We start from the raw sequence: 26697 nt of genomic DNA, 5'->3' as shown, positions 1-26697 counted from the left end.
TTGGTGTCCCATTTGTTATCAAATCTGCTTGTTTTTGCCACATCTTCCCATCCCATTTTATATAACTGAACATGCTCAAACATCCTTCCTAGTCCAAAACACTGCTGCCAAATTTAGTTTAATGACGTTAGCCATATCTGTGTGAATGCATTTATTGGATGCTTACTTAATGATGAGTAGATTTCCGTCTCCTTCCTCTATACAGTATGCCATTCCATTGCTGAATACATTTTTTTAATGAGCTCCCTCTTTAAGGTAGACTCGACTGGAAAAAAACCCAAACCATTTCTTGTTAGTTATTCGAATACAAAATGTGATTCTAAAGGTAAGTAAAACCTACTCCCTACCCAAACTTAAAGATCCATGGGGCCTATACACATTTGATATCATCATTTATCCTGGACAGTGATGGCCCATCAGTTTCTTACACAACTTTGCTGTGCACACCAGTGCTTTGTATAAGTCAGTGCACATGTGACATAACATTTGAAAGCTAAGATTCTTCTAATTTGATTGATGCAAAGCATTGAGGCACTATTGGGGCAGCTTACCTATAAACCCTCATAATAATCTTTTGATAAGTATTTTCCCAACAAAAATGTTCTTTTTTCATTGACAAAGGTTAGCTGGTCAAGCAAGAGGTTTAAATGTGGATAAATGCGTCCCAGACCAACTTTTGACTGTTGATTGAACGATGTGAGCTGAAAAAGTCCTCAATCCACCCTGAGTGCTTTTGTATTCACCAATGTCCAATTATGACTGGATTACCCAGGGCGCATGTTGAAATCAAATGGGAACAGGGACACAGGTTAACACCCCAGCTCCTAATGGTAGTCTCTTTTGATTGATTGAACGAAGCCAAGTCCCTCCAACCAGCACGATTCAGCCATGTAAAAAGAGGAAGTTTGAAGGATGGTTGAATGTACAGCAACAATATCAGCTTTATCTTTGGTTTAATATTTGTTATATTTGTTCAATATTCAAACTATTTGATGAATGTTTATATGATCCTCGTCCTCTTCTTTCAGTAAAGTGTCGAGACCTGACAAACTCGCTGTTCACTTGTTTGAAGTGGATGAAGACGTGGAAAAAGACGAGGTAAAATGACCATTCCCAAATTTTTTCTTCTCTTTTCCCGACAAGTTTCTCCCACTTCTGCTAATGTGAGGAGCACAGCTGGTAGTTTAACAAAACACTGAGAAGACTTAATAACAGTGACTGTGGGAAGGGAACCTGTTCACGCTTTGTCATGACCCAGGTATTTTTTGTGTGTTTTTCTGGGTAGTCTGTTTGGTCTGTTAGTTAGCCTTGCCATTTCCTCTCCTTTGCTCAGTTCCCTCCTTCCAGTCATCCGCTCCACTCACCTCACCTGTGTTTCTTCCCTCAGCTGCCTTCACTAGTTGTTTGTTGTTTTTTCTTGTTTAGTTTTTTTGGTATTTCCAGCTTGGCTGTGATTTTCATTTCTATTCTAAATAAACCGTTTAAGTTTCCTCCTGGCTCCTGTCCCGTGTCTTCATCTGGGTCCTCCTTCGCCTCCACCTCCGAAACGTGAGACTCTTCCTTAAGGCCTCACCAAATCATGTTCAAACATAAACTCAATTGCAGATAAATGCAACAGAACATATAATTGATTTTTGATTTTACTGCTCAATATTGTTATGGTTTATTTCATTTCAGTTGTTTAATACAATCCAACCTCTGGATCTTTTCTTTCATGCTCTAGGCCTACACTTTTCCAGAATCACGAGTTTATCTTTGTGACATCTGTAGCATTATAAGGCAAACATCCCCTCCCAGTTCAGACATTGATTCAACTGAAATCCAAACAGCGTTAATGGTTACACTATCATGGATGAAATCTCCTGAGAGTGGAGAAGTGCAGTGTTGATCTTAACGTTCATCTTAATGAGGGGCATTCGTCTCAATCAGTGCAGGCCCCTCTTTCCACCTGCCCTAAGAGCAGTCAGCAGTTTCTTACAGTCAAAACAATAATATTGTGTAAATATGTGTGTCTGTGTGAGACTTTATATATTTAGTGTTCCACTGATAGAGATGGCCCATATGTATAAATGAAGGTATGCAAATCTAATCTTTGTATGTTTATCATTTTGTTTGATCTAAAATGTTCTGTTCCTTTATCTTCCTCTAGGACACAGCCTCTCTTGGATCTCAGAAGGGAGGAGTATCTAAACATGGCTGGCTATACAAAGGCAACATGAACAGTGCAATCAGTGTTACTATGCGGGTGGGTATACAGAAGAGAAAGTTTTCCTTGTGATTGAATATGGCTGTTTGATAAGAGATAAAAATAGAATGGAACAAGAGCTTTATGTATGGACTTAGTATAATATTGGCATTTTTATGAAATATTATTTTATCAGCAGTAGATTATCTATGAACTGACACTTGCAGGTATAGAAAAAAGCTATCAATAAAAAATAGTTTGGTTGAACAAATTGTCTGATTTCATAGACTGATTCTTCACTATTAAAACATCTTTTCAGATCCAACTCAAACATTAGCAGTTGCTATTTCTTACAACATTTATCTGTTTTTTTATTCTCCGCACAAATGGGAATCAGTTTAGCCTTTCCTAAGGATAGCCCATAATGATTTCATTTCGAAAGGGGACATTTGGGTTGTGAACATTCTCTATCTTAATGATCTAGTCCTTCAAGAGGAGGTACTTCCATCTGGCTCAGTTGGGTGATGGATCCTACAACCTCAACTTCTACAAAGACGAAAACACCTCCAAGGAGCCTAAAGGAACCATCTTCCTTGACTCTTGCATGGGGGTTGTTCAGGTAAAGCCTCCCGTTTAGGTAAATTGTTTGTCGTTTTGTTTGTTTCTTTTTCTTTTTTCATTGAACTACTTATAGAAAATGGATCTCTGAAGGCACTTTAACTGCAGCAATAACTTTGACACTCGAATTTAAGAAAAGGGTTGTAACAGAGTGCATGAAATCAATATTTGCGTTTGCTTCCTATTAGAACAGCAAAGTGCGTCGATTTGCCTTTGAGCTCAAGATGCAGGATAAGAGCACGTTCCTGCTGGCTGCTGACAGCGAAGCGGAGATGGAGGAGTGGATCAGCACCCTCAACAAGATTCTCCACAGCAGCTTCGAACAGGCCATGCAGGAGAAGAGGAATGGAGACCTGCATGATGGTGTGTGCTTGTTTGTTTGTTTGTTCATTTATTTATGTATCTATTCAGAATTTTGCTCATTTGCCTCATTTAGTTGACTGTTGTATGTTTTTTTTTTGCATCTGTTTGCCACATTGTCTTTTGATGCTGCAGCATATGCAAACTTGTTCAGTTCACCAACAGATAATTAGCCTATAATGTTTACTTACATATATTTTCTATAATTATTTTTTAGATCTTGTGTATCCCTCTTTTTTCATGGAAAGGCAGAGACCAACACATCATTATGTTTTAAAATAAAGACCACAGCTAATATTTGGTGTTGGTTTGGTGTTGATCTCTCTAACAGATGAGGAGCATGGAAAAACAGACCTTTCCTCTGGAAGCTTTCAAGACACCTTTCAGGTAGCCTTTTTATCCATATACACTAAAATATTAGAGCAATGGTTGAATGTCAGTTGGGCAAACACAATAAACAGCATCTATTACTGTGTATGAATCATCATACTGTAGTTTTGTTTTGGATGTGTAATGTTCCAAGAGATCACTTGGACACAGTCTTAATTACCGCAAAATAGTAAAATAGCTGAACGGCTGTATTTCCTGCGACCACATTTTCCTCTTGCTAATCAAGCACACATCTGGTATTATGTGTTTGGTCTCCAAATGTAGTGGCCAGACATGGCCAACACTTGTGCTGACTGGGAGTGCAGCAGTGTAACGTGGCAGTATGAAAACTAACACTTAGTTCAAGCACATTCTCTTATTTACTTTGTAATGTCAACATATAGATTCAAGGCTGCAAGAATTCATATTTTTCATATTAAAGATAGATCAGTTGACTGTGAAAGAATTAAAAAAATGAACAAATGAACCCAGATGGATTCATTATGGACCCTATGTTATCCTCAGCTCTATAAAGCATTTTAGCATCTTTAGGCTTATTGTTGTGGTTATGTGTCACTGCTCTCATTTGGTTTGATCTCAGCCAAATTTGGCGGGAGTTTTAGGGTTGTTTGTCAAGCTGGTCAACGGGTAGCATCTCAAAAGCTACATACTCAGAAAAGTGGAAAACACATAACTCACGGCTGAAAAGAACTTAGATTGGACTTAGATTCATAAGAAGGGAGACCAAAAAATCACCTCATATAAGGCAATAAAAAGGAACATGCTTCCTTTAAAAAGATAGAAAGTGATTTGATGTTAACTTTGTTTGTTTAATGGACGATGTGCTGTATAGATGAGGTCAGATCCCTGTGGAAAATATTGTAACTGCATGTTTAACATGACAAAGTATAATCTGTCAATTTTCAATGCCCAATCCATTTTTGTTTGGTTTCTAACAGACTGCCAGAGATATTGAATCTAAAATGAGGAGTGAAGCTCGCCTCAAGCTGTTTACTCTGGATCCTGACACACAGGTCACAAAGTTATTCCAAAACTATTGTCTTGTGCGTTCTGCAGGAGTGTTTTTTTTTTTTTAGCACAACGCTGACCTGGCGTATTTCTTTAAATAGCCATGGATCATTTAAGCCTTTTGACAGCGACATCTATTTTCACAGAAACTGGACTTTTCTGGCATCGAACCAGATGTGCGTCAGTTTGAAGAGAAGTTCGGAAAGAGAGTCCTGGTCAACTGTCACAACCTGGCGTTCAACCTGCAGGGCTGTGTCGCCGAAAATGAAGAGGGGCCTACGACTAATGTATGTTTCAGGGAAAACCCACCAGAAATGTTGTTGTTGGACGCACATATGTTTGAACAGAAATAAGAGCATTGGATCACGCTTTCACCATAATTCTGGGAAATGTTCTTTAGCAAATGAGGGTGAGGTTTAAATCACTTAAGAAGATCACAAACAGTTCAAATGGCCCACTTGGCTGGTCCTCATTAAAACTGGTATTGCTGGCACACAGATGTGCTGTTACCATGACACCCAGCCAAGACCGCCCACTGGGGTTTAGCACCAGTTTAAAGCTGGTTTCCTACTGTCACTCTCCAAGGTCTACGTATCTGTGGAAGGAGAAGTCCTTTGACACTCAACACTCAGCTGGAAAACCACAGCTATTAGCTCTCAAGCTGCTCTCTGCACTCACGTACAGACACACACTCGCACAAACCCACGATAAATGGCTTTGTGAAGTGGAAAGAGTGAATGGGAAGATGAATTACATTCACGGTACATTTGATCCTGATGGAAAATGAGAAGTGCATTAGAGGAAATGAATATTGGTTTCTTTCTTTTTACTTTACACTTTCTGAGCTTCTGAGTAGGTCTTCCATCACGAAAACATTTTCCTTCCTCTCCCTTTTCCATCAAAGGTGGAACCTTTCTATGTGGTCCTGTCCCTCTTTGATGTCCAGAACAGTAGAAAGATCTCAGCTGACTTCCATATAGATCTTAACCACCCACTGGTCCGACAAATGACGGGCAGTTATGGTAACGGGCCAGAATTGCAAATCAATGGCAGCAGCGGTGATGGGCCCCTGGGAGTCAACAGGCTGGCTACTGGGCTCCCACACCAGGCTCTTCTATATGCCAAACAGGGGGTGTTCTCAGTTACTTGCCCCCACCCAGAGATCTTCCTGGTGGCCAGAATTGAGAAGGTCCTGCAAGGAGGGATCACCCACTGTACTGAACCCTATATGAAGAGTTCAGACTCTACTAAGGTATGCACATGGATGAGAGAGGATGAGGATGTATGAAACTGTGCTTTTTGTCTTTCATTGTTAGACCACAGTATTGATCCAACCTTTTTCATGTGTAGATTGCCCAAAAGGTGCTGAAGAATGCCAAGACAGCTTGCAGCAGACTTGGACAGTACAGGATGCCTTTTGCCTGGGCTGCTAGGTATGAAGCCTGCTGATATTGAAGTGAACAAAATGTTTAGATGGTCAAGAAGCAGAGCCAGCTATATTCTGTTTGCAATTCCATATTTATGAAAGTGTACATCAGACTGGTATCAATTCTGCCATTTTCGTTTGCACTCTTGTTACCATTTATTTATTTTTTTTTCAAATTTTTACTCACTTTATTCATTTGTAATCGAACAGAATAGGCAAGGCAAGCTTATTTGTTGAGCTCAATTCGTACACAAGGCAATTCAAAGTGCTTTACAGCTACATAAAATCACAAGAAGGCAAATAAAATCATTAAAACATAAAAATAATAATCATTAATTAAATTAAAAGTGAAGAGTGCGGATAAAATACTTTCAGTTGTCATATGCAAAGCTAAATAGAACTGTTTTCAGCCTGGATTTAAACATTCTCAGAGTTGAGGCCTGTTTCACATCTTCTGGAAGGCTGTTCCAGATGTGCGGAGCATAAAACTGAAACGCAGCCTCACCTTGTTTAGTCCTGACTCTGGGCCCCAGCAGGAGACCCCTCCCTGAGGTTCTCAGAGCCCGAGTTGGTTCATATGGCTCTAACATGTCAGAGATGTACTTTGGCGCTTGACCATGAAGAGACTTGTACACAAGCAGAGCTGTTTTAAAGTCTATTCTCTGAGCGACAGGAAGCCAGTGCAGAGACCTGAGCACTGGACTAATATGGTCGTATTTCCTGGTTCTAGTCAGGACTCGAGCAGCAGCGTTCTGGATGTACTGCAGCTGTCTTACAGCCCGTTTAGAGAGCCCAGTGAGCAGGCCGTTACAGCAGTCTAACCTGCTGGATACAAACGCATGTTAACGAGGGATGGGCTGGCACTGACTTAAGGTCATGTCTATGTCTTGTTTCTTGGACTTCATTTTAGGAAGCTTTTTTAGTTTCAGCTTTTCTTTCTTCCCGCAAGTTAAATGATCAATGACATAGTCTTATGTGTATGGTAAACATGAAGGCTTCTTTCAGCAGCCAGTTAATAAAGCCTATAATAAAAACTGGGAATGGATGTAAACACCCAATTATCTTGTGCCCGCTGACACTTATTATCTTCGGTACTGTTATATCCATAGATAGATATAATATGGACTCCTATCTGGGCAAACTTTTAGCTTTTAAAAACAGAGGGACTTTTCTCTTGTGACAGGATTTCAGCTTATAAACAGACCACAAAAAGACTGTATGTTAAAGCCCTTTTCTTTTTAAAACCAGTTGTGTAGAACAGAAAGGTTGAATAAATCCTGTCTTCTTTTTTTTTTCTTTCCTTTGGCGTCTGTAGGCCTGTGTTTAAAGACGCATCAGGAACTCTGGATAAAAACGCTCGCTTCTCAGCTCTTTACAGACAGGACAGCAGCAAGCTGTCAGACGAGGACATGTTCAAACTGCTTGCTGACTTCAGAAAGTATGTTTTACTTTTTTTTGTTACCATCTCAATCCTTTCCAGTCTTGATCTGTTTTGATACATTTGTAAAAGGCTTTCCTTCCACTGATTTTCCCCTACAGACCAGAGAAAATGGCCAAACTCCCTGTTCTCTTAGGGAACTTAGATGTAACTATTGACAGCATGGCTCCGGATGTAACCAGTAAACCTTCCAAATATTTACAAAATAATTTCTAACGCCCTGTTTATAATTACCAGACTTTAGTTTCAACCCCCTAACTGGTTTTCTTTGCTGCTTATAGACTGTGTCACTTCCTCATACATCCCTGTGAGGAACTTTGAAGCAAACGGGCCAGGCAGTGCTCTTCTTGAGGTGGAGGAGTTTGTGCCCTGCATTGCTAAGTGCTCCCAACCATCCACCATCTATAAAAACCACCTTTATGTCTACCCAAAACACCTTAAGTATGATGGACAGAAATCTTTTGCAAAGGTATGTACAGCAAGGGTGCATGATCATTTGTTGCATATTAATATGATGGTTACGTATTTGATCTGGAACTTTAATGTTGATCTGTGCAGTCGTGTTTTTGTTTTTCTTCACCCTTTATGTGCAACATAAAAAAAATCCTTCCAAATCATATAACTTATCCCTTTTGGAAAGTAATGCTTTTGTTTGGCAGGCATTCTCATATCATCATCATTTTGTGTTCCTGTTTAGCCTAAGAGACTACTGGCAGCAGCCTCAAGCCTGTTCAGCCAAGCAGCAGAGCTGAATAGAATTATCTTTATGCAGAGCAGCAGCTTTTGATTAATACATTAATACTTTTGTTTGTGTGTTTGTTTGTTTATTTATTTATTTATCTAGGTCCACCCTATATGGGAAACCAGTCCTCCTTTTCCTCTGTCTGACTTCATACACTCTTTTATTTTAAAGCATAGCTCTCAAACCTTTTCTCAAATTGTTCCATGTTTTTCTGTTGAAATACACAAGCCTTTTTTTCCACTCTTGTCTCCCTCTTATAGGCAAGGAATATTGCAGTTTGTATTGAATTCAAGGATTCTGATGAGGATGAAGCCCAGCCACTGAAGGTGCATTTACATATTACAGAGTGCTACTCTCTTACCAGCTATTTGCACATTTTCAAGGCTGAATAGAAAATGATGGATTCGAATCACACAGGATACAACTGAGGAAAGCTTGGGTTTGGTGACTTGGCTTAACTTGATCCTCAGGCATGACAACTTTAAGTCATCACCCAGCCAACTAATTATGAGGGCAGGCAGACACTGCTGTTGAATTGATCATAGTTGATCTCGACTCAAAATGTTTGGGCTTATTGTTGGGAGTCATCATTTGGAAAATGTGATCTTAGCTTGTGACTTAATGGTAATGTTTTGTCCTTGACTTTAAACTTAACACATGACTTGGCACTTTAGTTTACACCGTGCTTTTGATGTGGGTCTCAACTTGGCAATAGTTGCTGTTAATTAATTGAAGTTTTTTTTTAACTTTCTATTCATGACCAGGGACATCTCGACAAAACCGGCAGACAAACTAACAAACACATGATATTTTTAACCACAGTGTTGTTAACATATGTAAAATCATTCAAAGAATTCATCAATTCCTCTCCCTTCTATGACACTTACTTTTGAATCCGCTGCAGTGCATCTATGGTCGTCCAGGAGGACCGTTATTCACAAAGCAGGCATATGCGGCGGTCCTGCACCACCAGCAGAACCCTGAGTTCTATGATGAGGTATTTCTGCTCCCAGTCACAGCCACACATGGAAAGTATAGTAAAGAGAGTTCAAAAGTTTTCTGTTTTTTTTAAACCACATGCTCTAATGTGAGAAGGTACCTCTGCCCTCCTCCCATGGTGTTTGAGCATATTTAAACTTTACAATGAATCCCCATTTGAAATCCTCGGCAGACATTTTACACTTTTATAATGCACCTAGTCTGTATTAGGAAACCAACCCTATGAATCTGCTCTTTTTTGTCACCCTCAGATAAAGATAGAGCTGCCTACCCAGTTGCATGAGAAGCATCACCTTCTCTTCACCTTCTATCATGTGAGCTGTGACAGCAACAGCAAAAAGAAAGACCTGGTGGAGACTCCGGGTAGGCTGCCAATTTTAGCCACCTCTTCCCCCTGTGAATGTAAAATGTGTTCACAAAATACCATGTAGCAACAGATGCTTAATACGGGCTTAACTGTTTGATCTGTTTTTTTTTGCCCTCAGTGGGATCAGCTTGGCTGCCTCTGCTGAGGGATGGCAGCAGAGTCGTCATGAATGAGCAACAGCTTTCTGTGGCTGTTAATCTACCCGCCGGGTATCTCAGCTCCCAGGATGGTGTCAACAAGGTAAAAGCAATAAAAAAACCAAAACATAATTGTTATTATTATTAGCACTGACTTATTTAAGATGAGTTCTGTAAATTGAAATGTACTAATTAATGGTCAGGACAGACCTGTTACCAACAATCTTCTGACCTACTTACAAGCAAAGATGCAAAGAAATTTCTGAAAATATTTCTGTTGTCAGTCAGAAGTGTTAAATTTGAATATTTATCTAAGTCACTGTATTTTCTTGTAATTCCCTCACTAGCCCCTTTCACACTGCCGAATAACCCGCGTTTAATTCGCGAATTTAGCGTGTTCGCTGTTGCGTTCACACTGCCGACCCGGGCTGCCGCGTCAACTCGACTCGCCTTTCGACCCGCGTCGGACCCTAGTCTTTTTGCCGAGCCGAGTTTGATGTGAACACAATCGACACGGGTCGGACGTGGGCGTGACGTGAGGAGTTTAAAAGACAGAATGGACAGCTGATTCAGAACAACAGCGACAGGTGAGGACAAGTTTTACTCTGTTTTAGCCTACATCAAGTTCGAGACATTTTTTAATATGGCCAACTGGGGAGACAAGGAGGTCCGCGAGCTCCTCAGCCCCCGAGCAGAGGACGTTATTTACCGCCACATGTCGGGGACAGTGAAGGATGGACCTCTGCTGGAAGGGCTGGCGAGAAAGATGGGAGAGCTCGGTTTCCCACGCAGCAAGACGCACCGTAAAGTAACATCTCCATGAACTGCATTGCAAAAACGAGTTCTCAAGGTGTCCCGCCATCGTTTGTTTGAAAAATTTGATGCAGACAGGTGTATTTAACCCTACCTCCGGCGCATGGCTTGTGACTACGTCATTGTACACGCCCAGCATTTTATGTGTTTCGTGTGACGCTCTGCCACTAGGCAACGCCCCCTGAACTCGGCTTCAGACGACACGGGTCACCCTGACACGCCAAGCGTTCACATTGCTCGACGCGGGTCGAAGGTGCAATTTGGACCCGCTAAGATAGCGGGTCGCAGTGTGAAAGGGGCTAATGCCTTCTCGATGCATCTCAGGGTAAATTAATAGAAGTGTTATGAGCAATGATTGGATTGGGAACTTATGCAGGTCCAGCTGGCTTGCTCACCAAATTCCTCTGGAATCTGATCAGCATTCAAATGTAATTCATTAAATCTGCCACTAGCACCCCACCACTGAAGTTCCCCCCCCCCCCGCTTCTTCATTTGCATGATGCAAGACTAACTGGTTTACGGTGAATTTGGTTCCAGCTGTAGTACAATGAATACAAAAGTATCACATCAATTAACTTTTCCACAATGTTGAGATGTGATTTCCAATTTAATAGGCTTTGTTAGAGGTGCTTTTAACAAAATTAGTTGTTTGGTAGAATTTAACCTGTAGAAAAAAATCCATGATGTTGTTATTTTTAGAGAACTTATGATTTCTCTTTGGACAATTTACATAATAAATTTCCATAAATGTCCCACTCCCCATTTAATTATTCTGTCAGTTTTTTTCTTTTTTTTTTTTAAACATATCTTTATTGCTTTTTCAAATTATACACGAAAAGGTCTTTACCAAATATGTCAGAAATTTCTTTACAGACCTTTCTCCAGTCAAAAATGCAATTCTGTCAGTTTTTAATGACAATGAATTTGTCTGCATATTATTTTTAAATTGTAGTTTTATACATTAAAACGTTTCTTCATAAATGCCGTAAGACATTCTGATTTTAAACATGCTTAGACAAGTGTTGATTCCTGAGTATGAGCACTTTGCTTACAACTTCATGAGCCAGTACTTAGAATTTGATCAGTGTGGAACCGACTGGACCTGTAAGTATCGATGTACAATAACAAGTGATTCGTGTCTGAAATCTCAGTTCACTTACCTATTTAATCATCAGCCAGTCGTTTATGATGCAGCTCAGTAATTGATACCTATTTGTCATTGCAGCAGTCTGGTCTGGAAATTAAATGGGTAGATGGTGGCAAACCCCTGTTCACAGTCTCAACCCATCTGGTTTCCACAGTTTACACTCAGGTATACACACAAAGTACAATATATATATATCTGTTATATGTCTACTAATCTCACATGCTTACTCACAGTGCAATGTGTTCTTGATTAAAAAAAAAAAAGCACTCTATTCTCTTTAAAAGCAAATCAGTGAGAAATATGTATTAATATTAGATGTTTCCACTAGGATCAGCATTTGCACAACTTCTTCCACCACTGTCAAAGCATGGAGACGTCAGAGCAAGCTTCAGAGGGGGAGCTGGTTAAATTCCTGAAGGTATTCATACATTTGAATTGCTCTAAGGGGAAAAGGACCACACGTTTTTTTTTAGTTGTTTTTTTTTGTTCATGATGCATCAAAACTAACAGGATTATCACATGCTACAGCCTACGTTCATTCAGTGTTTGTTTCTTTCCTCTCCCATTCCTCCCAGAGTCTTCATGCAATGGAAGGTCATGTGATGGTCAACTTTTTGCCTACTATCCTCAACCAGCTATTCTGTGTCCTAACGAGAGCGACGCATGAGGATGTGGCTGTCAATGTCACAAGGCAAGCCACAGGAATAAACACATGCATATAATTCCTGCTTTCCAGGGACATAAATGTGATGCAGCTATACTTTTGGTCTCTTTTAACTGTATGCATCTGTAGAAAATTACAGTTACAGCACTTAGATCTGGTTTGTAAATAAGATGTAATTCCTGTCTTTGTCTTGTTCCTTCTGGCAAGTCTTTCTTCCACCTTTCTTATCATTTTTTTGTTTACATTTTCTTTAGGGTGATGGTTCATGTGGTAGCACAGTGCCACGAAGAGGGACTTGAGCATTACCTAAGATCTTACGTCAAGGTGCAGGTTTTGTCATTATATTTTTGTTGATGATATTTAGTGTGCTTATTTTTCCAGTTAAAAACTGAGATGAATTAACATGAAAACACAGAAAACATGAACTAATACACCACTTTTTTTTTTTTTGTCCTGTTCCTGCCTTCAGTTTGTATTGAAGCCAGAGCCTTATTCCTCCATCTGTGTAAAAACAGTTCATGAAGAGCTGGCTAAAGCCATGACAGCCATACTCAAGCCATCTACAGACTTCTTAACAAGCAACAAGCTGCTGAAGGTAACCGAAATGCCTTTTTTTCCTACTTTACAAAGGCAAAAATTTGAAAAAAGGATTTTTTAAAAGTTGCAATGCTGTCTTTTTATGAGCAATGAATTTCTCCTTTTCATATTTTATACAAGCTGTGTTTTTGTCAGAAAGTTTTCTAAAATGAAACAAAGACATGTAATCTGTAATTTGCTGGTTTGCAAAGAAAATAATATTAAGGGTTTTAACTGAACACAGTCAAAATAAAGTTGGATGAAAGCCTAAGAAAGACAGAACATGTAGTAGAATATGTGTAATATGCAATTTATAGCTTATAAATTAGTGGCAGATGAGGGTGTCAGGGTTTGGAGTGAAAGAAACCGCCACCAAACTATTGGCTTGTTTCAATCCTCAGTTGAAAAATTAAATTAGAAATATCTCGCAATAAAACTGCAAAGAACTTAAATCTTTCAATATGTGCAGTGTTTGATTCTGTGTGAAAATTCAAGGACTTTTTTTTTCTTTAAAGAAATTCTTGGTCTTAATTTCTAGACTTGATTCGAACTCTTGTCTGTTGAATAAAGTTTTAAAGTAACAAATTGCAGATTTAAGTTTAGTTTCACTTTAGAAAACTTCCCAACTTTCCAAGAAATGGGGTTTGTAAAACTTTAGTATACTGAGAAGTAAAAAGAGTTGACCTTGTACTGATAAACCTGATTAGCATGATGAGAGTTGTTGCTGAATGCAACAGACATTAATTTGTATGTGAAAAATACTGCCCTCCACATACACTCGAACACATAGTGTGTTTTTTCACTAACTCTTTTTTATTCTGCAGCACTCGTGGTACTTTTTTGAAGCTTTGGCGAAATCCATGGTTCATTATCTTATAGAGAGTGGGAAGGTCAAGGTAGGTTTATTTATTTATTTTTAGTCATTCTCTCTCTCTTCCTCAAGGCATTCCATTCAAGCATTACTCCTGTTTTTTCTTTTTGCATTGTTTCCTGATTACAGCTTTCCAGGAACCAACGCTTTTCCGCTTCCTTCTACCATGCAGTGGAGACTCTGGTCAGTATGCTGATGCCACACATTACCCAGAAATACAAGGACAACCTTGATGCTTCTCGCAATGCCAACCACAGCCTGGCAGTTTTCATCAAGGTTGGCACTTTTCCCAGCTCATGCTGTGCAGTATTACCATTTAATATGTTTACAAGTTAAGCGAAATTTCCTGTATTTTGAGCTTAAATGTAATATGACAAAGACTAAAGGTGTCTAAAAATCATCCCAACTAGATTTTTTAAAAACTTAATTGTTTAATGGCAAGTAATTTTTTTCATTTCACTTCATGGAAAATAAATCTGGGAGATTGTTTGTTCACTTTTCTTTCCTTTGACTCAGCACTGCTTCACCTTCATGGACAGAGGTTTCGTGTTCAAGCAGATCAACAACTACATGAACTGCTTTTTGCCCGGAGACCCCAAGGTTACCAGGCTGACTTCTTTAAAGGGTTTACACAAAGGATTTTAATGCGAATTTTAAGCAGATTTAAAGCACTGAAATGTTATGTCTCTTAACTTTCTTTCAGACTTTGTATGAATTTAAGTTTGAGTTCCTACGGGTGGTTTGCAATCACGAGCACTATGTGCCTCTTAATCTGCCCATGCCCTTTGGAAAAGGCAGGATACAGAGGTTTCAAGGTATAAACAATGAGCATCAAGTCCATACATAGAGTTAATTTTCAATTCAGTCTACCCTTCTGAAACAAATTCTTTCCCGTCTATCTTGAACCAAATGCTATTCTTCTGATTTATACTTGCTTCAGATCTCCAGCTTGACTACTCGCTTACCGATGACTTCTGCCGAAACCACTTTCTGGTGGGTTTGCTGCTGAGGGAGGTGGGCGGGGCACTTCAGGAGTACAGAGAGATCCGCCAGATCGCCATCCAGGTGCTCAAGGGACTTATGATTAAACACACGTTTGACGACCGCTATGCTGCGAAAGTAAGTCCTGCAGCTCTTACCTCCTGAGTCACGTTCACTTTAGCTAAAATAATTTTTAATTGGTAAATGTTTTGGGTTAAATCAGAAATGGTGCCTGCTGAATTCATCATTAATAATTGAAGTTAGGTTTGAAAATTGTCTGCATTTTAAAACCGATCAACTTATGGCTTTTGTGTGTTATTTCAGAGCCAACAGGCCAGACTCGCTACTCTCTACCTCCCTCTGTTTGGTCTGCTTCAGGAGAACGTTTACAGACTCGACATCAAGGATTCAGCTCCCCTCAGCAACAACAATGTAAGCCTGACATCTAATGGTGGGAAACTGACTAACAGCTTGCCTCTCCAGTGTCCATATGATTGTCAATATTAGACCTGCAGTCTCTCCAAGCAATTGGTTACTGGGTTAATGTCAGCTTAGCATGTCATTCATGTTTTCAAGGTTGTTTTTGAACACTTGTGTTAGGATGTCAGTCGCAGAACTAAGCCAGCTCACTTTGTTTCTGTGTCCCAGAACATGAGGGAGGACTCCCTGGTGCCAAGCTCCATGGTAACTCCTCAGAAACCCGGAAGCTGTATAGAAAATGCTCTCCACAAAGATGTGTTTGGAGTCATCTCTGGAACCGGTGAGTGGCTGCTAAACCTGCTGGAAATATTATTTAATTCTTTGTCAGTAAGTGGAAGAGACATGGAAAGACATTCAAAGTGCTGAAATCGAACCATAAGTTATATAATCTTAGGCTTATTGGGGAAATCAGAGAAAAAAAAAGGAAAAGAAAATTGTTGTTTTGATGATTTAAAGGTAATGTTCTCCACCTCCTCAGCCTCTCCTCACAGCTCTACTCCCAATGTGAGCTCAGTCCACCATGCAGACTCCAGAGGCTCTCTGGTCTCCACTGACTCCGCAAATAGTCTAGTGGACAAGAGTAGTGACAAGACCAACTCACTGGAGAAGGTAGCTGAACACTGAATTTACAATGTTATTGAGTCATTTCATACCCATTTAAGTGTGTTTGTTCTTTAAAGGCTCGACTCTATATTTCTTTGTCGTCAGTTCTGTATACTACTATATGTTACCCTGATGGTTGACTGCTTGTGAAAGTTAATTCAATTTCTCCAGCGCTCAATTTTTTTAACTATAAAACTTGACTGAAGGCTTTATCTGCTTTACTGTTAATAAAATGCTGGAATGTAAGGGATTGAACAGGTTAGTATAGACTTTGCACTCAAGTTGAACATTGATTTATGATAAAAAGGTTAACTCTTTTTTTTTTTTTACATTTTTGTCACATTCAAGGGTTTTATTTGCAAAGTTTTACTTTCAGCTGGTCACAGAAAATTACACTGATAGCTTAGCAACTGTGAGTACAGTAAGTGACAATAAATGAACAAAAAATGGAGATGATGAAAATTCTTCTGAAATGAACTGCTAACAGATGCAAAATTAAATATTGAATTGTAAACGATCAGGTGACTAATTACTAAGATAAAATTCTGCTCTATCAGAATGAAATCTCACAAGTGCCCAGGCCTGCGAGCTTAGAGCCAAAGATTGGTTATGACGTTTTTACAAGAAGTTTTAAGCCCACCCGTAAGTCTTGTTTACCCTCAGTGGTCTTGGGCTGCACTGTATTCAGAACTACTATTACCTCCAGAGGACAATCCTATAATGACAGCATGAAGAGATGGCATCACACTGTATCTGCAGGCTGTGTTGAACCACAGTTTCAGAGATATTTACACAAGTTTATTCTTGACGGGCTCGTCGACGTCAGCCCTGCACAGCAGTATTAAAAGGGAGCCGCCAGCTGTCTTGCCGACTGTAAAATGAATCGGTCTCTTCTCTTATTGTTTGCAAGCTGTCGTCAGTTTCTGTGCCATCACTTGAGACGATACAAGTGGTGAACAATCATTGCTGCAAAGCAAAAGTTAGCAGTGCCCATTATAGGGGCTCTTGGCCCCAGCGCCTGCCGTGAAATTTGGCTTCTGCACCCGAGTGTTTTGTCCCCATCAATGCTGATCAAAGCCAACATTTCAATTAAATTCATTTTACAAGTAATGAGACATTTTGGACTGCAGGGTCTATAGTTTTCCTCTCAACTTCCTTTAACTTTCGTAATGAAAACACTCCACACAGTTGAAGCTCAACTGGAGTGAAATCTAAACTCAAACCTATCGAATTAGTGGAATTAAACCATGGTAATTTAATGCATAGTTTAAGATGTGATTTTAAAGTTTGTGAAATTACAGGATGTGGTTGGTAATTGGCATGATTTAGCAGGACTAACCAAAACAAAAAGACATGAGACATGAGAAGGGGTGTCATTGAAACTAACGAGATTAAGAAAAATTGTAATACAACTTTATTTGAAAAGCACTCTGAATAAGATCAAATAGATAGAGATAATTCTAGAAACAATAAGAAAATAATGGCTTTCATGAGAAAAATGTTTTACAGAGGGAAAGTAGCCAGAGACTCTGTGTGCATGTAGTCATAGAGGTCTGGGAAAAATCCCCATTTTTCTTTTGAATAAATACGTGGTAATGATCTTGATAGTTGGGAACACACATAATGAGCACCTATATCAGTAAGTCTAAAATGTATTTAGGAGCACGGCAATATAAAACTGCCAAGTATTAAGATTTTAAAACTAATATGAAATGTGTCAGTCAGCCAATATATGCAAGCAAGCACAGGGGTGATGGGATCATGTCTCTTTGTCCCAGAAAGAAGTTGCAATTTTGGTGCAACTTGAGAAAATGTATGGAACCCTGGAAAGTACTTGAGTGTATTACAATAGAGTATTCAAAGTAAGAGGAGGACAATGGATATTTTTTTGGCAGCCAAGGGGATGTCTTAATTTTTTTTAGATCACTTAAGCACAAAGACATTAAATGATCCCCCTAGATTCCCAGCAGCCTGTCTGATATCACTTGATAGACAGACAAAACTAACAGACAGTTGATGCCACTTTAGAACTTGCTTGAAAAGTACACATTTTAAAAGTTTTTAGAACCTGCTTATAGCAGCTAAGCATTCTTCAGTTTGACATAATTCACAGAAATGTGCACGTCTTATACCACAGTATATGGGTTCATTTAAAGTCACAACATATCGTTTACTGAATTAAACCATACGGCTTTGAGCCAAAATAGAATCTCGACACAGGAGAGCCAAGAAAGGAAAATATGTAAAGCCAGACACAACAACAACAACAACAAAAAAAGAAAGAAAAAAAAGATTAATGATGTTTCTTTGGTTTATTTAAATTTTTGCATTATCTGCACTCCTGGATGCCCACATCCTCCTCTCTCCAGAGCTCCCACACCCCTTCACCCTGCTCTGTGACTACCCAACTCCATCAAAAGGAGCGATTTACCAGGAGACACTCTGTCAATGTGCCCCCCATCCCCCTCGACCCGGAGGAGCGAGTTCAGCCTCTGTGCCGTGCAACAAAGCGGGTCACAATGGACTTCTCTCTCCTCACTGTGCCTCTGCCTGACCTACTGCCGGACAGTGACAGTGAGAATGACAAATCAGCCACAGGCCAGAAAGTGGATGGAATTCACGTGGAAAACATACCTATACAAGTACCCTGCTTGGCCATTTTTTACGTCTCCACCTTCAGCTCTTGGCTATAGCTGTACAGTGTTTATTGTTATCTCAAATTCACTGGCCAAACTCTTATGCGTTTGGTACATCTTGGGCCCATGTGCTCCAATTCACACACGAAACATATCTGTACAATATATCCAAAATCCTTCTTCTCTTCTGAGTGTCTTCACTTCATGGAGTTTGAGTGTGTTTCTAAATGTGTCTTAAAGCACAGAGCTGCTGCAGCAAATGGACTCCTTTTGCTCCCACCCCCTCTTTAAAAGGAATACTTGAGTATTCTCTCAAAGTTTGGGCTGTTTGAGTGACGTGATCTCTTAAAAGTTCAGGTTTTTCCGCTTCTCCGCCAACTGAGTCGTATCCATTTTGCTCCTCTACACCAGAACCAGTGTGTGTCAGCTCTTGGGAGCACTGTGCTGCGCTGTGACAAACTGGACCGAGACGAGATCAAAAACCTGCTCATGTGCTTTCTACACATCCTCAAGAGCATGTCAGAAGGTAGGACAGCGTGTCTGAGCTATTACATTGGATTTTGACAAATGCTGATGTCTAAAAACAATCCTTTTTTTTTTTTTACTACTTTGTTACTATTTCATCACCATCAGAGGCCCTCTTTGCGTATTGGAACAAAGCAGCTCCAGCAGAGTTAACAGAGTTCTTCACATTATTAGAGTAAGTACTGAATTAGACAACCTATCGAGGCCGGTAGCCTAGTTGATAGAATCCATTAGAATCTTATTTGATTAAATTGTTTAGCTGAACTTAGATAAGCCTATGACTAAAGGAAACAACTGGCTTCTCTAAAATATAAGATGTGCACCTCCCAACACCTCTACAGCTAAACACAAAGCAAAAAGTCAAATCTTTCTGGCATGTTGGACTGTGAAGACAGTAATAATAAGGTAATAAGGTTTCCTCTAAACCTCAACTTCTATTTTTCGTGCTTTAATGGCTTTAGACAACACTTCCCTTATCAAAGCTTTACATTTAGAGAAGAAAACACTGTTACTGTTCTGCCACCACTCATCATTTTACATTACACATGCACACATATGCCCCTTTATGAACTAGACCAGCAAGATAATCATTTTCCTCTGTAAAACTCAGACTTACTCTACTAGAGTTCTTAGACCCAAATTATTAGACTGCACTGACTCTGCTCGTGTACATATGTCACCAGAAGTATTAACTTGTGGAAAACAGCCTCTGACCTGAGTATAAGGTGAGCCCTCACTGTGATGTGCTAATGTTTGTCCTGCAGAGTCTGCCTCCATCAGTTCAGATACATGGGGAAACGATTCATTGCCAGGTAGAGTCAATCTTTCTATGGATGTCACATATGTCTTATTAAATAAGTAAAATAAACTAATTCTGCTTTTCATCTGTGCAATAAATGACACCTACACAGAGACTTGCTAATTGTAAAGCTCACTGAATAGATTAACCTTAAGCTGTTGGTTTGTTCTCTTATCTGTAACACTGCTGGCAAGTTGTTTTGTGAGTAATGATGCAGCCCTGTGCCCTTCCTGCATGGGTAAGAGATTCTTTTTTGTTTGTTCCTTTGCTTGATTAAATGCATGTCACGTATATGCGTCTCTTTTATCTATATAACCCATAAATAACAGCCCCTAATTTATATTTTGTCTGCTATTTTCATCTTTACAACACAAGCCCCTCACTCTGACTAATGTGTAATGAGGGCTATTTATCATTGTCCTGATTTTTCTGCCGTATGACAATAAGACGTCCAGACCTACGGTTCATGATCTTCCTTTCCCAATAGGAGCCAGGAGGGCACAGGACCTGTGGCTACAGACAGGAAGTCTCTGACTTTGCCTGTGTCTCGTAACAGGGCTGGAATCCTGCACGCTCGCCTACAGCAGCTAGGCGCTCTGGAGAGTGCTCACACCATCAATAACAGTAAGCTTGACCTTCTGTAATGAAATCAGTTATTCTTATGTGAAAGATGGGATACCAAAGACGGAGCGCAATCCCAAAAATCCAACCTTAAGTTGTAGTCAAGGGTCAAACATGAAGAATCAGTGAGTAAACTATATAAAACCAGGCGAAATGTTAAAACCCAGTTTTGGCACAAAAGACAGATACCATTAGAGAAAACACTAGGAAACCAGGAACATGTGAAAATTGATTTGGCCGAAGGTAATACAGTATAGTCAGAGGGGCAATCAACAAATCAAAGACGTATATGGCAAATAAATAAAGTCAGGAAGTAAAACTTATTTTCTAAGCAGAGACCTAATTAGAATCCAGCAGTCATGTGGGAGCCGATCGTTGTTTTAATGTCTCTCTTAATTAAGATTAAGAGCTCACTTATATTTAAGACAGTTTCTTCTAACATGAAAAAAATCAGTCTGCCGTCTGTGTTTGAGGAACCAAATTATCCTGAGGGGAATTGACCACATGATTACAGCTGAAAACTGTTAGTTTTGCCTGAACTGATAATGCCTCAAATTATTTTTATTTGATGGGAATCAATGTTATACTGAACTCTACTGGTGAACAGTGGCAGCTGCAATAACAATGAGAATCTGACATAATGGTGATGATCGATAATTGCATCAACAAAGCAGTCATTCCCAAGCAGATCACATGATATGTTATTGTTCTCATAAAGTTTTATTTTTAACGGTGACCTTGGATCTTTGCTTCTAGTGTACTCCCATACAGAAGCGGATGTGAACAGCCAGTGCCTGCTGGAGGCCAACGTGTCCACAGAGGTCTGTTTGACCGTGCTCGACACACTCGGCATCTTCATCATGGGATTCAAGGTGTTAACAAAAACAGTCATTTAACCTAAACCTCCAGCATGCACCTTTCTTAGAGGCTGGTCATCAAATAACATGTACCTCCTATGTTTTCAGACCCAACTGAATTCAGATCTAGGTCACAATCCTCTGATGAAGAAAGTTTTCCAGGTGTACTTGTGCTTCCTGCAGATCCCTCAGTCAGAGGCCGCTCTCAAACAGGTCTTCACCTCACTCAGGACCTTCATTTACAAGGTGAAATACAGGGTCTCTGTTTCACCTAATTTGGTTGAACTGTCATGATGACTGGACTACAGAAGGAAGTGGAAAAGCTGGAATCATTTGTTTCAGAACAATTTCTTAAAATGATCGTAAAGTTTCTTTTCCATGTCCTCCAGTTCCCTTGTACCTTCTTTGATGGACGGGCCGACATGTGTGCCTCTCTCTGCTATGAAATCCTCAAGTGCTGTAACTCCAAGCTGAGCTCCATCCGTAGCGACGCCGCCCATCTTCTCTACTTCCTCATGAAGAGCAACTTTGACTACACAGGCCGCAAGTCTTTTGTGAGAACACACCTGCAGGTATTTATGTCTACCTCACTGTTCAACGTGGGTATTTTCTTTGTCTACTCTGTACTTTTTGATTAAAAACCATTAGTGCAAAGTGGATTTTATTCATCTACATTCCCCCAGGTGGTAATTGCCGTCAGTCAGCTGATTGCTGATGTCATCGGTATTGGAGGTACCCGTTTCCAGCAGTCTCTCTCTATCATCAACAACTGTGCCAACAGTGACAAGAACATCAAGGTGGGAGAGTGTCCTGAAACATACTATTGCAGTCTTTGCTTAAATGCTTTTTAAAACTTAGATTGTCATCTGTTACTAACAGACATAGTGTACAGAAAGAGAAAAGTAAAATTGTTCACTGGTGTACTAACAATAAAAATAAGTAGCTAAAAACTAGCCTTATCTCAAAGCTAAAGATATACTTTGAGATTAGACAGTAAATTTGAAAACACCCAATCTCACTACTCATCTAGCTGCTCATTACTAGTTTCAGAATTGGGTAAATTCAAGCCTCATTGTTATTTTGTGCATGGACATGTTAATGCTTGTATACTAGCTTTGAGTAATCCCTGACATTGTGCAGAAGTGGGCAAATAAGCCTAATGTGTCACTGTTGCTCTTTACAGCACACAGCATTTCCCTCAGATGTAAAGGACCTAACCAAACGCATCAGGACAGTGCTGATGGCCACAGAGCAGATGAAGGAGCACGAGAACGACCCGGAGATGCTTGTGGACCTCCAGTACAGCTTGGCCAAGTCCTACACCAGCACCCCCGAGCTCCGCAAAACCTGGCTGGACAGCATGGCTCGCATCCACAACAAGAACAGCGATCTTTCTGAGGTATTCCTCACAGTAAAAATGTAAATGTGCCACATGTAGCTCCCAAATACTTCGCTTTTCACTTCACTGAGTCATTGTTGTTCCATCCTGGGACTTTTCTTCTTCACCAACAGGCAGCCATGTGCTACGTACACGTTGCTGCTCTGGTGGCTGAATACTTGTGGAGAAAAGGTGGGTTTTAAAAGGGTTATCTCACTTTTACAGTGGATAACCATTTGAATTATCTGCCATGGTTTTTATGATCCTCATTGACAGAGGTCGTAAAGTGATTAGCTGGAAAATGTTCCCAGATAGAAAAATACATTATCCTGAGATGACTGATTAATGAAAATGTTGTGCTTTATAAAAATGTTCTTTCTTAAGGGGGTAACCTTTCCTACTGATATTCCACAAGGCTAAAAAGCTTTTTAAAAGCTTCACATCTGACACCTATGGAAAATAAGGACATCTGCATTAAATGAGTATTTGTCCAAGGAAACTATAAATCAATATACCAACCATTAAAAAAAAAAAAATCATTCAGATGATTTCATGTATTTTCAGGTAAATTTTGATCTTAAAAACTATTTTTTAACTTGGAAGAAAAGCGTTGTGCTCTTCGTATTTCACACACATGCTCACAGGAACATACGCCTTCCTCTGCTACATTCCTGCTGGTCCAAGGGTCATCTGTTTGTTCCTGTGTTTAAAAACTCTCCAACATGGCATTCTTTAGATAAGATCCACTCTTCTGGGTCTTTTCTGTGTCAAACCAGATAATGTGTCAGAGTTTAGAGTTAACATGTTGTAGTGACAGCCAACAGGTGATTGTAGGTTTAGGGTCCCTGTAGACATACCTTACCTTACCTTTTAAAGCATTTCTTTTCATGATGAAAATTCATGTTTTTTTTTTTTATGTGAACGGTCATTGGTTTTATTGTGAAATTTGAATAAAAGAAAATGATTTTCAGTTCTGGATCTCTCTGGGTGCATTCTTTCTGATAGGTATGTTCAGGCAGGGCTGCTCGGCTTTCCGTGTCATCACTCCCAACATTGACGAGGAGGCGGCCATGATGGAGGACGTAGGGATGCAAGATGTTCACTTCAGTGAGGTGAGACACTTAATTGTAATCTTTTCTAAATGCTCCCTGCTGTTTATGGTAATTTGTGTACCCGCCGGTCGTTTCTGTTGTTCAAGTTGTGTTTTTCATCAAAAATGACGTGTCATGTGATTACCCTTTAGAACAGCTCTTATCGCTATAAAGATTATCAATTGATGTGTAGAGGAAATTGCAATATTGTAGACTTTGACACAGGGCTTGGTGCATTTGTTACTTTCGAAAGTTCCTTGGCAGCAACAAGGAACTGCCTTGGGAAAATCTGAAAAAAAGTGGCGTCAGCATGGATGTACTGAAGTGTTTTGATCAAGAAAAGATCAACAGTTAAACCGTGTTGACACAGAGGCCTGTGACTGAAAATGACAGTGGTGGCTGAACTTTTATGAGTCGGTCAACATATCTGGTGACAATGAAATGCCCTTTTACCTTCCATCTTGTCTGAAAATCTTTTCTCTTTATGAGCTGGGCTCAGAGTCATCCTGCAATAAAAAGGAGGCAGATGATAGATCCGTCTGCAATCAGTGATGGCTTTCCTGCAAAAACAGCAAAGTGTTTGCAATGACTGTTTGCAAAGCAAATTAGTCTAAGCTGAGACTGCAGGGAAGAGGGGAAAGTTTATTGGAGCTTAAATTTATTCTTGTGGTCTTCAGGAGGTGCTGATGGAGCTGCTGGAGGAGTGCGCTGACGGCCTCTGGAAGGCGGAGCGTTATGAGCTCATCGCCGATGTCTACAAGCTCATTATTCCTATTTATGAGCAGCGCAGGGACTTTGAGGTAATCTGGGCATTGTTACAGACACCAGTGTTATCCTTACATTTACAAATGTAATTTTACAAACAGGATGTGGATCTGAGATTTTCAACGTAACATGGATGATGTTTTTTTGGTTTTTTTAGGCATGTCACCATGCTCTGATTGCTGTGAAAAAAAGAGTGAATAAAATGAGACTTTTTGCACACAAAAGATTTATATAGTGCTGCACTCCCAATTCTCCTATTGTGAGACATATGATGGACTATTTAGATTGGAACAAAATCAGCTATGGACTTTTGGTCAATAGGACCTAATGTTGCTCAAACGCCTCTTTCTAATTCTATGATCCTTGATCTTTGACTTTTCAAATGACTTCCTCACTACTACTTGTTTTACACGTTTGTCAAACAGAAACTGACACACCTGTATGATACCCTCCACCGTGCTTATACTAAAGTGATGGAGGTGATGCATACTGGCAAGAGACTGCTGGGCACATACTTCAGAGTGGCCTTTTTTGGACAGGTAAGATTCTGAAAAAGTTAAAAACACACATCTATTTACAGATGTCTGCTAACAGCGTGAATGTCATCTTATCTCTTGCTTTGAGCATATTTCCATGTACTGATACACACATGAACCTCTGAAGCTGAGTGTGTCCTCTCTTCTCTTTAATGGAAATGTTTCTTCTTTTTCATCCCCCTCAAAGGCTGCGGTAAGTGTATTTAGCTGTAGATCTGTGTGTGTTGGGCCTGTGTCCTGTCCTGTCTGTGCATTTTTAGATTTTAAGTTAGATTAATGGGTATTTGTTAAACTAGTGCCAAGTAGGCATACATTTTGCACATTTATGTGTACAGTGGCTTGCTAATTGCAAAGTTGTCGGCAATCAGCTTGACTCCCAAAACAGTTGCATAGTTTAGAGTGCAGATTTGGCACGTGCATGTTCTTAGCAAAACAAAATCTATTTTTTTTTCTTTTTGTGGTGTTGCCTGTGATTTTGCTCCATTTATAGCTTTTGTTTCCACACACACCCACACTGACTGAGTTTATTTCTGCAGTCACGTGGGATTCTGGGTAATCTCTCCATTAAGCCTCTTCATTTTCCCTTGACTGATTATATTGCCTATTTCCATCCCTATATACCTGTGTAGTTGTCCACAAACGCACGCATGAATATCACCATATGAATAACCTGTTATTTGCATTCTTTTTTAAAATTACTTTCATATTTTCCTGTGCTTAATCTGTTTCCTTCTACCTTGCATGGTTTAGGGAGATTTATTATCAGAAATGCAATATAATTTTATTTTCTGTTTAATTTTTTAAAGAATCTTGAGACGAGAGTGAGCAATTTATGTTAAGAGAGCAATTGCTTTCTTCCATACAGTCCATCATGTTTTATTGTTTTATCCCTGATGTAGCGCAGAAAAAGAAGGCCTTTATTTGTTTTAATTACCATTGTTTGTTCAAGTTGCATGGAATAAGAGGATTATTAAGTTAAATTCTATCTACATCTTTGCCAATTCAACCTCCACACTGCTGCTTTCTGTTTGAGTGTTGCCTGTATACTTTGTGGTTTTTTTTGTGTTATTTGTTTCACTGAATAATTGCGTAAAAAGTATTTAAAGTTTTTGAACATCTGGTTCATTAAAGGTGCACAACGATATTGCTCTGTCTGTGGATGCCAAGTGGCCTGTTGTCTTAGTGCTGCTTGATCTCACAGCAGCCTTTGACATGCAGTCCTCCTGTCACGTCTAAGTAATTATGTTGGCATCCACAGCACTGCCTTGAAGTGGTTTGCGTCTTACTTGTCCAGTAGAACCTTCTCCGTTATGGTTGGTGACCTTTCCTCTTCCAGTGCTCCTCTCTCCTGTGGAGTCCCTCAAGGATCTATTTTTGGCCTTATCCTCTTCTTATTGTACATGTTACCACTTGGGTCAATTATAGCCAGGCACAACCTTTCTTTCCACTGTTATGCAGACGATTTACAAATTTATCTACCATTGAAGCCAAATAGTAACAGTGCACAATGTTGTTTGTTTAATTGTATTGCTGATATTAACCAGTGGTTGGCCCAACATTTTCTTCATTTAAATGATGACAAAACTGAATGCATTGTGTTTGGGGATACTGGCTTTGGCACCTTGTGTTCAAAGCTCGGCTCAACCGTCAGAAATCTGGGAGTGACCTTTGACAGTCATCTGAG

General features: G+C 39.7%; 1 protein-coding gene across 7 annotated transcripts in view; it reads left to right on the top strand.

Moving 5' to 3' along the window:
* The window catches only part of dock9b (dedicator of cytokinesis 9b), a 63115-nt gene that overhangs the window by 29335 nt on the left and 7083 nt on the right, over positions 1-26697 (top strand). For 4 of the 7 annotated variants that reach the window (XM_075477700.1, XM_075477704.1, XM_075477699.1 and 1 more), the window contains exons 5-46: positions 1029-1098; positions 2150-2245; positions 2670-2804; positions 2992-3166; positions 3495-3550; positions 4492-4566; positions 4708-4848; positions 5466-5813; positions 5912-5994; positions 7303-7425; positions 7527-7606; positions 7707-7894; positions 8428-8493; positions 9072-9164; positions 9418-9529; positions 9652-9773; positions 11709-11795; positions 11959-12048; positions 12206-12321; positions 12549-12618; positions 12764-12889; positions 13695-13766; positions 13871-14017; positions 14258-14341; positions 14445-14556; positions 14682-14860; positions 15047-15154; positions 15371-15482; positions 15681-15811; positions 18853-18967; positions 19075-19141; positions 19731-19778; positions 20253-20389; positions 21143-21258; positions 21352-21489; positions 21633-21815; positions 21927-22040; positions 22427-22642; positions 22756-22813; positions 23627-23733; positions 24390-24512; positions 24903-25016. In XM_075477700.1, coding sequence (XP_075333815.1) covers positions 1029-1098; positions 2150-2245; positions 2670-2804; positions 2992-3166; positions 3495-3550; positions 4492-4566; positions 4708-4848; positions 5466-5813; positions 5912-5994; positions 7303-7425; positions 7527-7606; positions 7707-7894; positions 8428-8493; positions 9072-9164; positions 9418-9529; positions 9652-9773; positions 11709-11795; positions 11959-12048; positions 12206-12321; positions 12549-12618; positions 12764-12889; positions 13695-13766; positions 13871-14017; positions 14258-14341; positions 14445-14556; positions 14682-14860; positions 15047-15154; positions 15371-15482; positions 15681-15811; positions 18853-18967; positions 19075-19141; positions 19731-19778; positions 20253-20389; positions 21143-21258; positions 21352-21489; positions 21633-21815; positions 21927-22040; positions 22427-22642; positions 22756-22813; positions 23627-23733; positions 24390-24512; positions 24903-25016 — 4933 coding nt within the window. Of the gene's footprint in view, positions 1-1028; positions 1099-2149; positions 2246-2669; positions 2805-2991; positions 3167-3494; positions 3551-4491; positions 4567-4707; positions 4849-5465; positions 5814-5911; positions 5995-7302; positions 7426-7526; positions 7607-7706; positions 7895-8427; positions 8494-9071; positions 9165-9417; positions 9530-9651; positions 9774-11708; positions 11796-11958; positions 12049-12205; positions 12322-12548; positions 12619-12763; positions 12890-13694; positions 13767-13870; positions 14018-14257; positions 14342-14444; positions 14557-14681; positions 14861-15046; positions 15155-15370; positions 15483-15680; positions 15812-18852; positions 18968-19074; positions 19142-19730; positions 19779-20252; positions 20390-21142; positions 21259-21351; positions 21490-21632; positions 21816-21926; positions 22041-22426; positions 22643-22755; positions 22814-23626; positions 23734-24389; positions 24513-24902; positions 25017-25200; positions 26027-26697 lie in introns of those variants that run through there. The other 3 variants (XM_075477706.1, XM_075477703.1, XM_075477705.1) reach the window with 2 other exon arrangements.

The sequence above is a fragment of the Odontesthes bonariensis genome, chromosome 11 (assembly GCF_027942865.1).
Source record: "Odontesthes bonariensis isolate fOdoBon6 chromosome 11, fOdoBon6.hap1, whole genome shotgun sequence".
NCBI lineage: Eukaryota > Metazoa > Chordata > Actinopteri > Atheriniformes > Atherinopsidae > Odontesthes > Odontesthes bonariensis.
The sequence above is the reverse complement of the archived record's forward strand: the minus strand, read 5'-3'. Positions and strand labels throughout refer to the sequence as shown.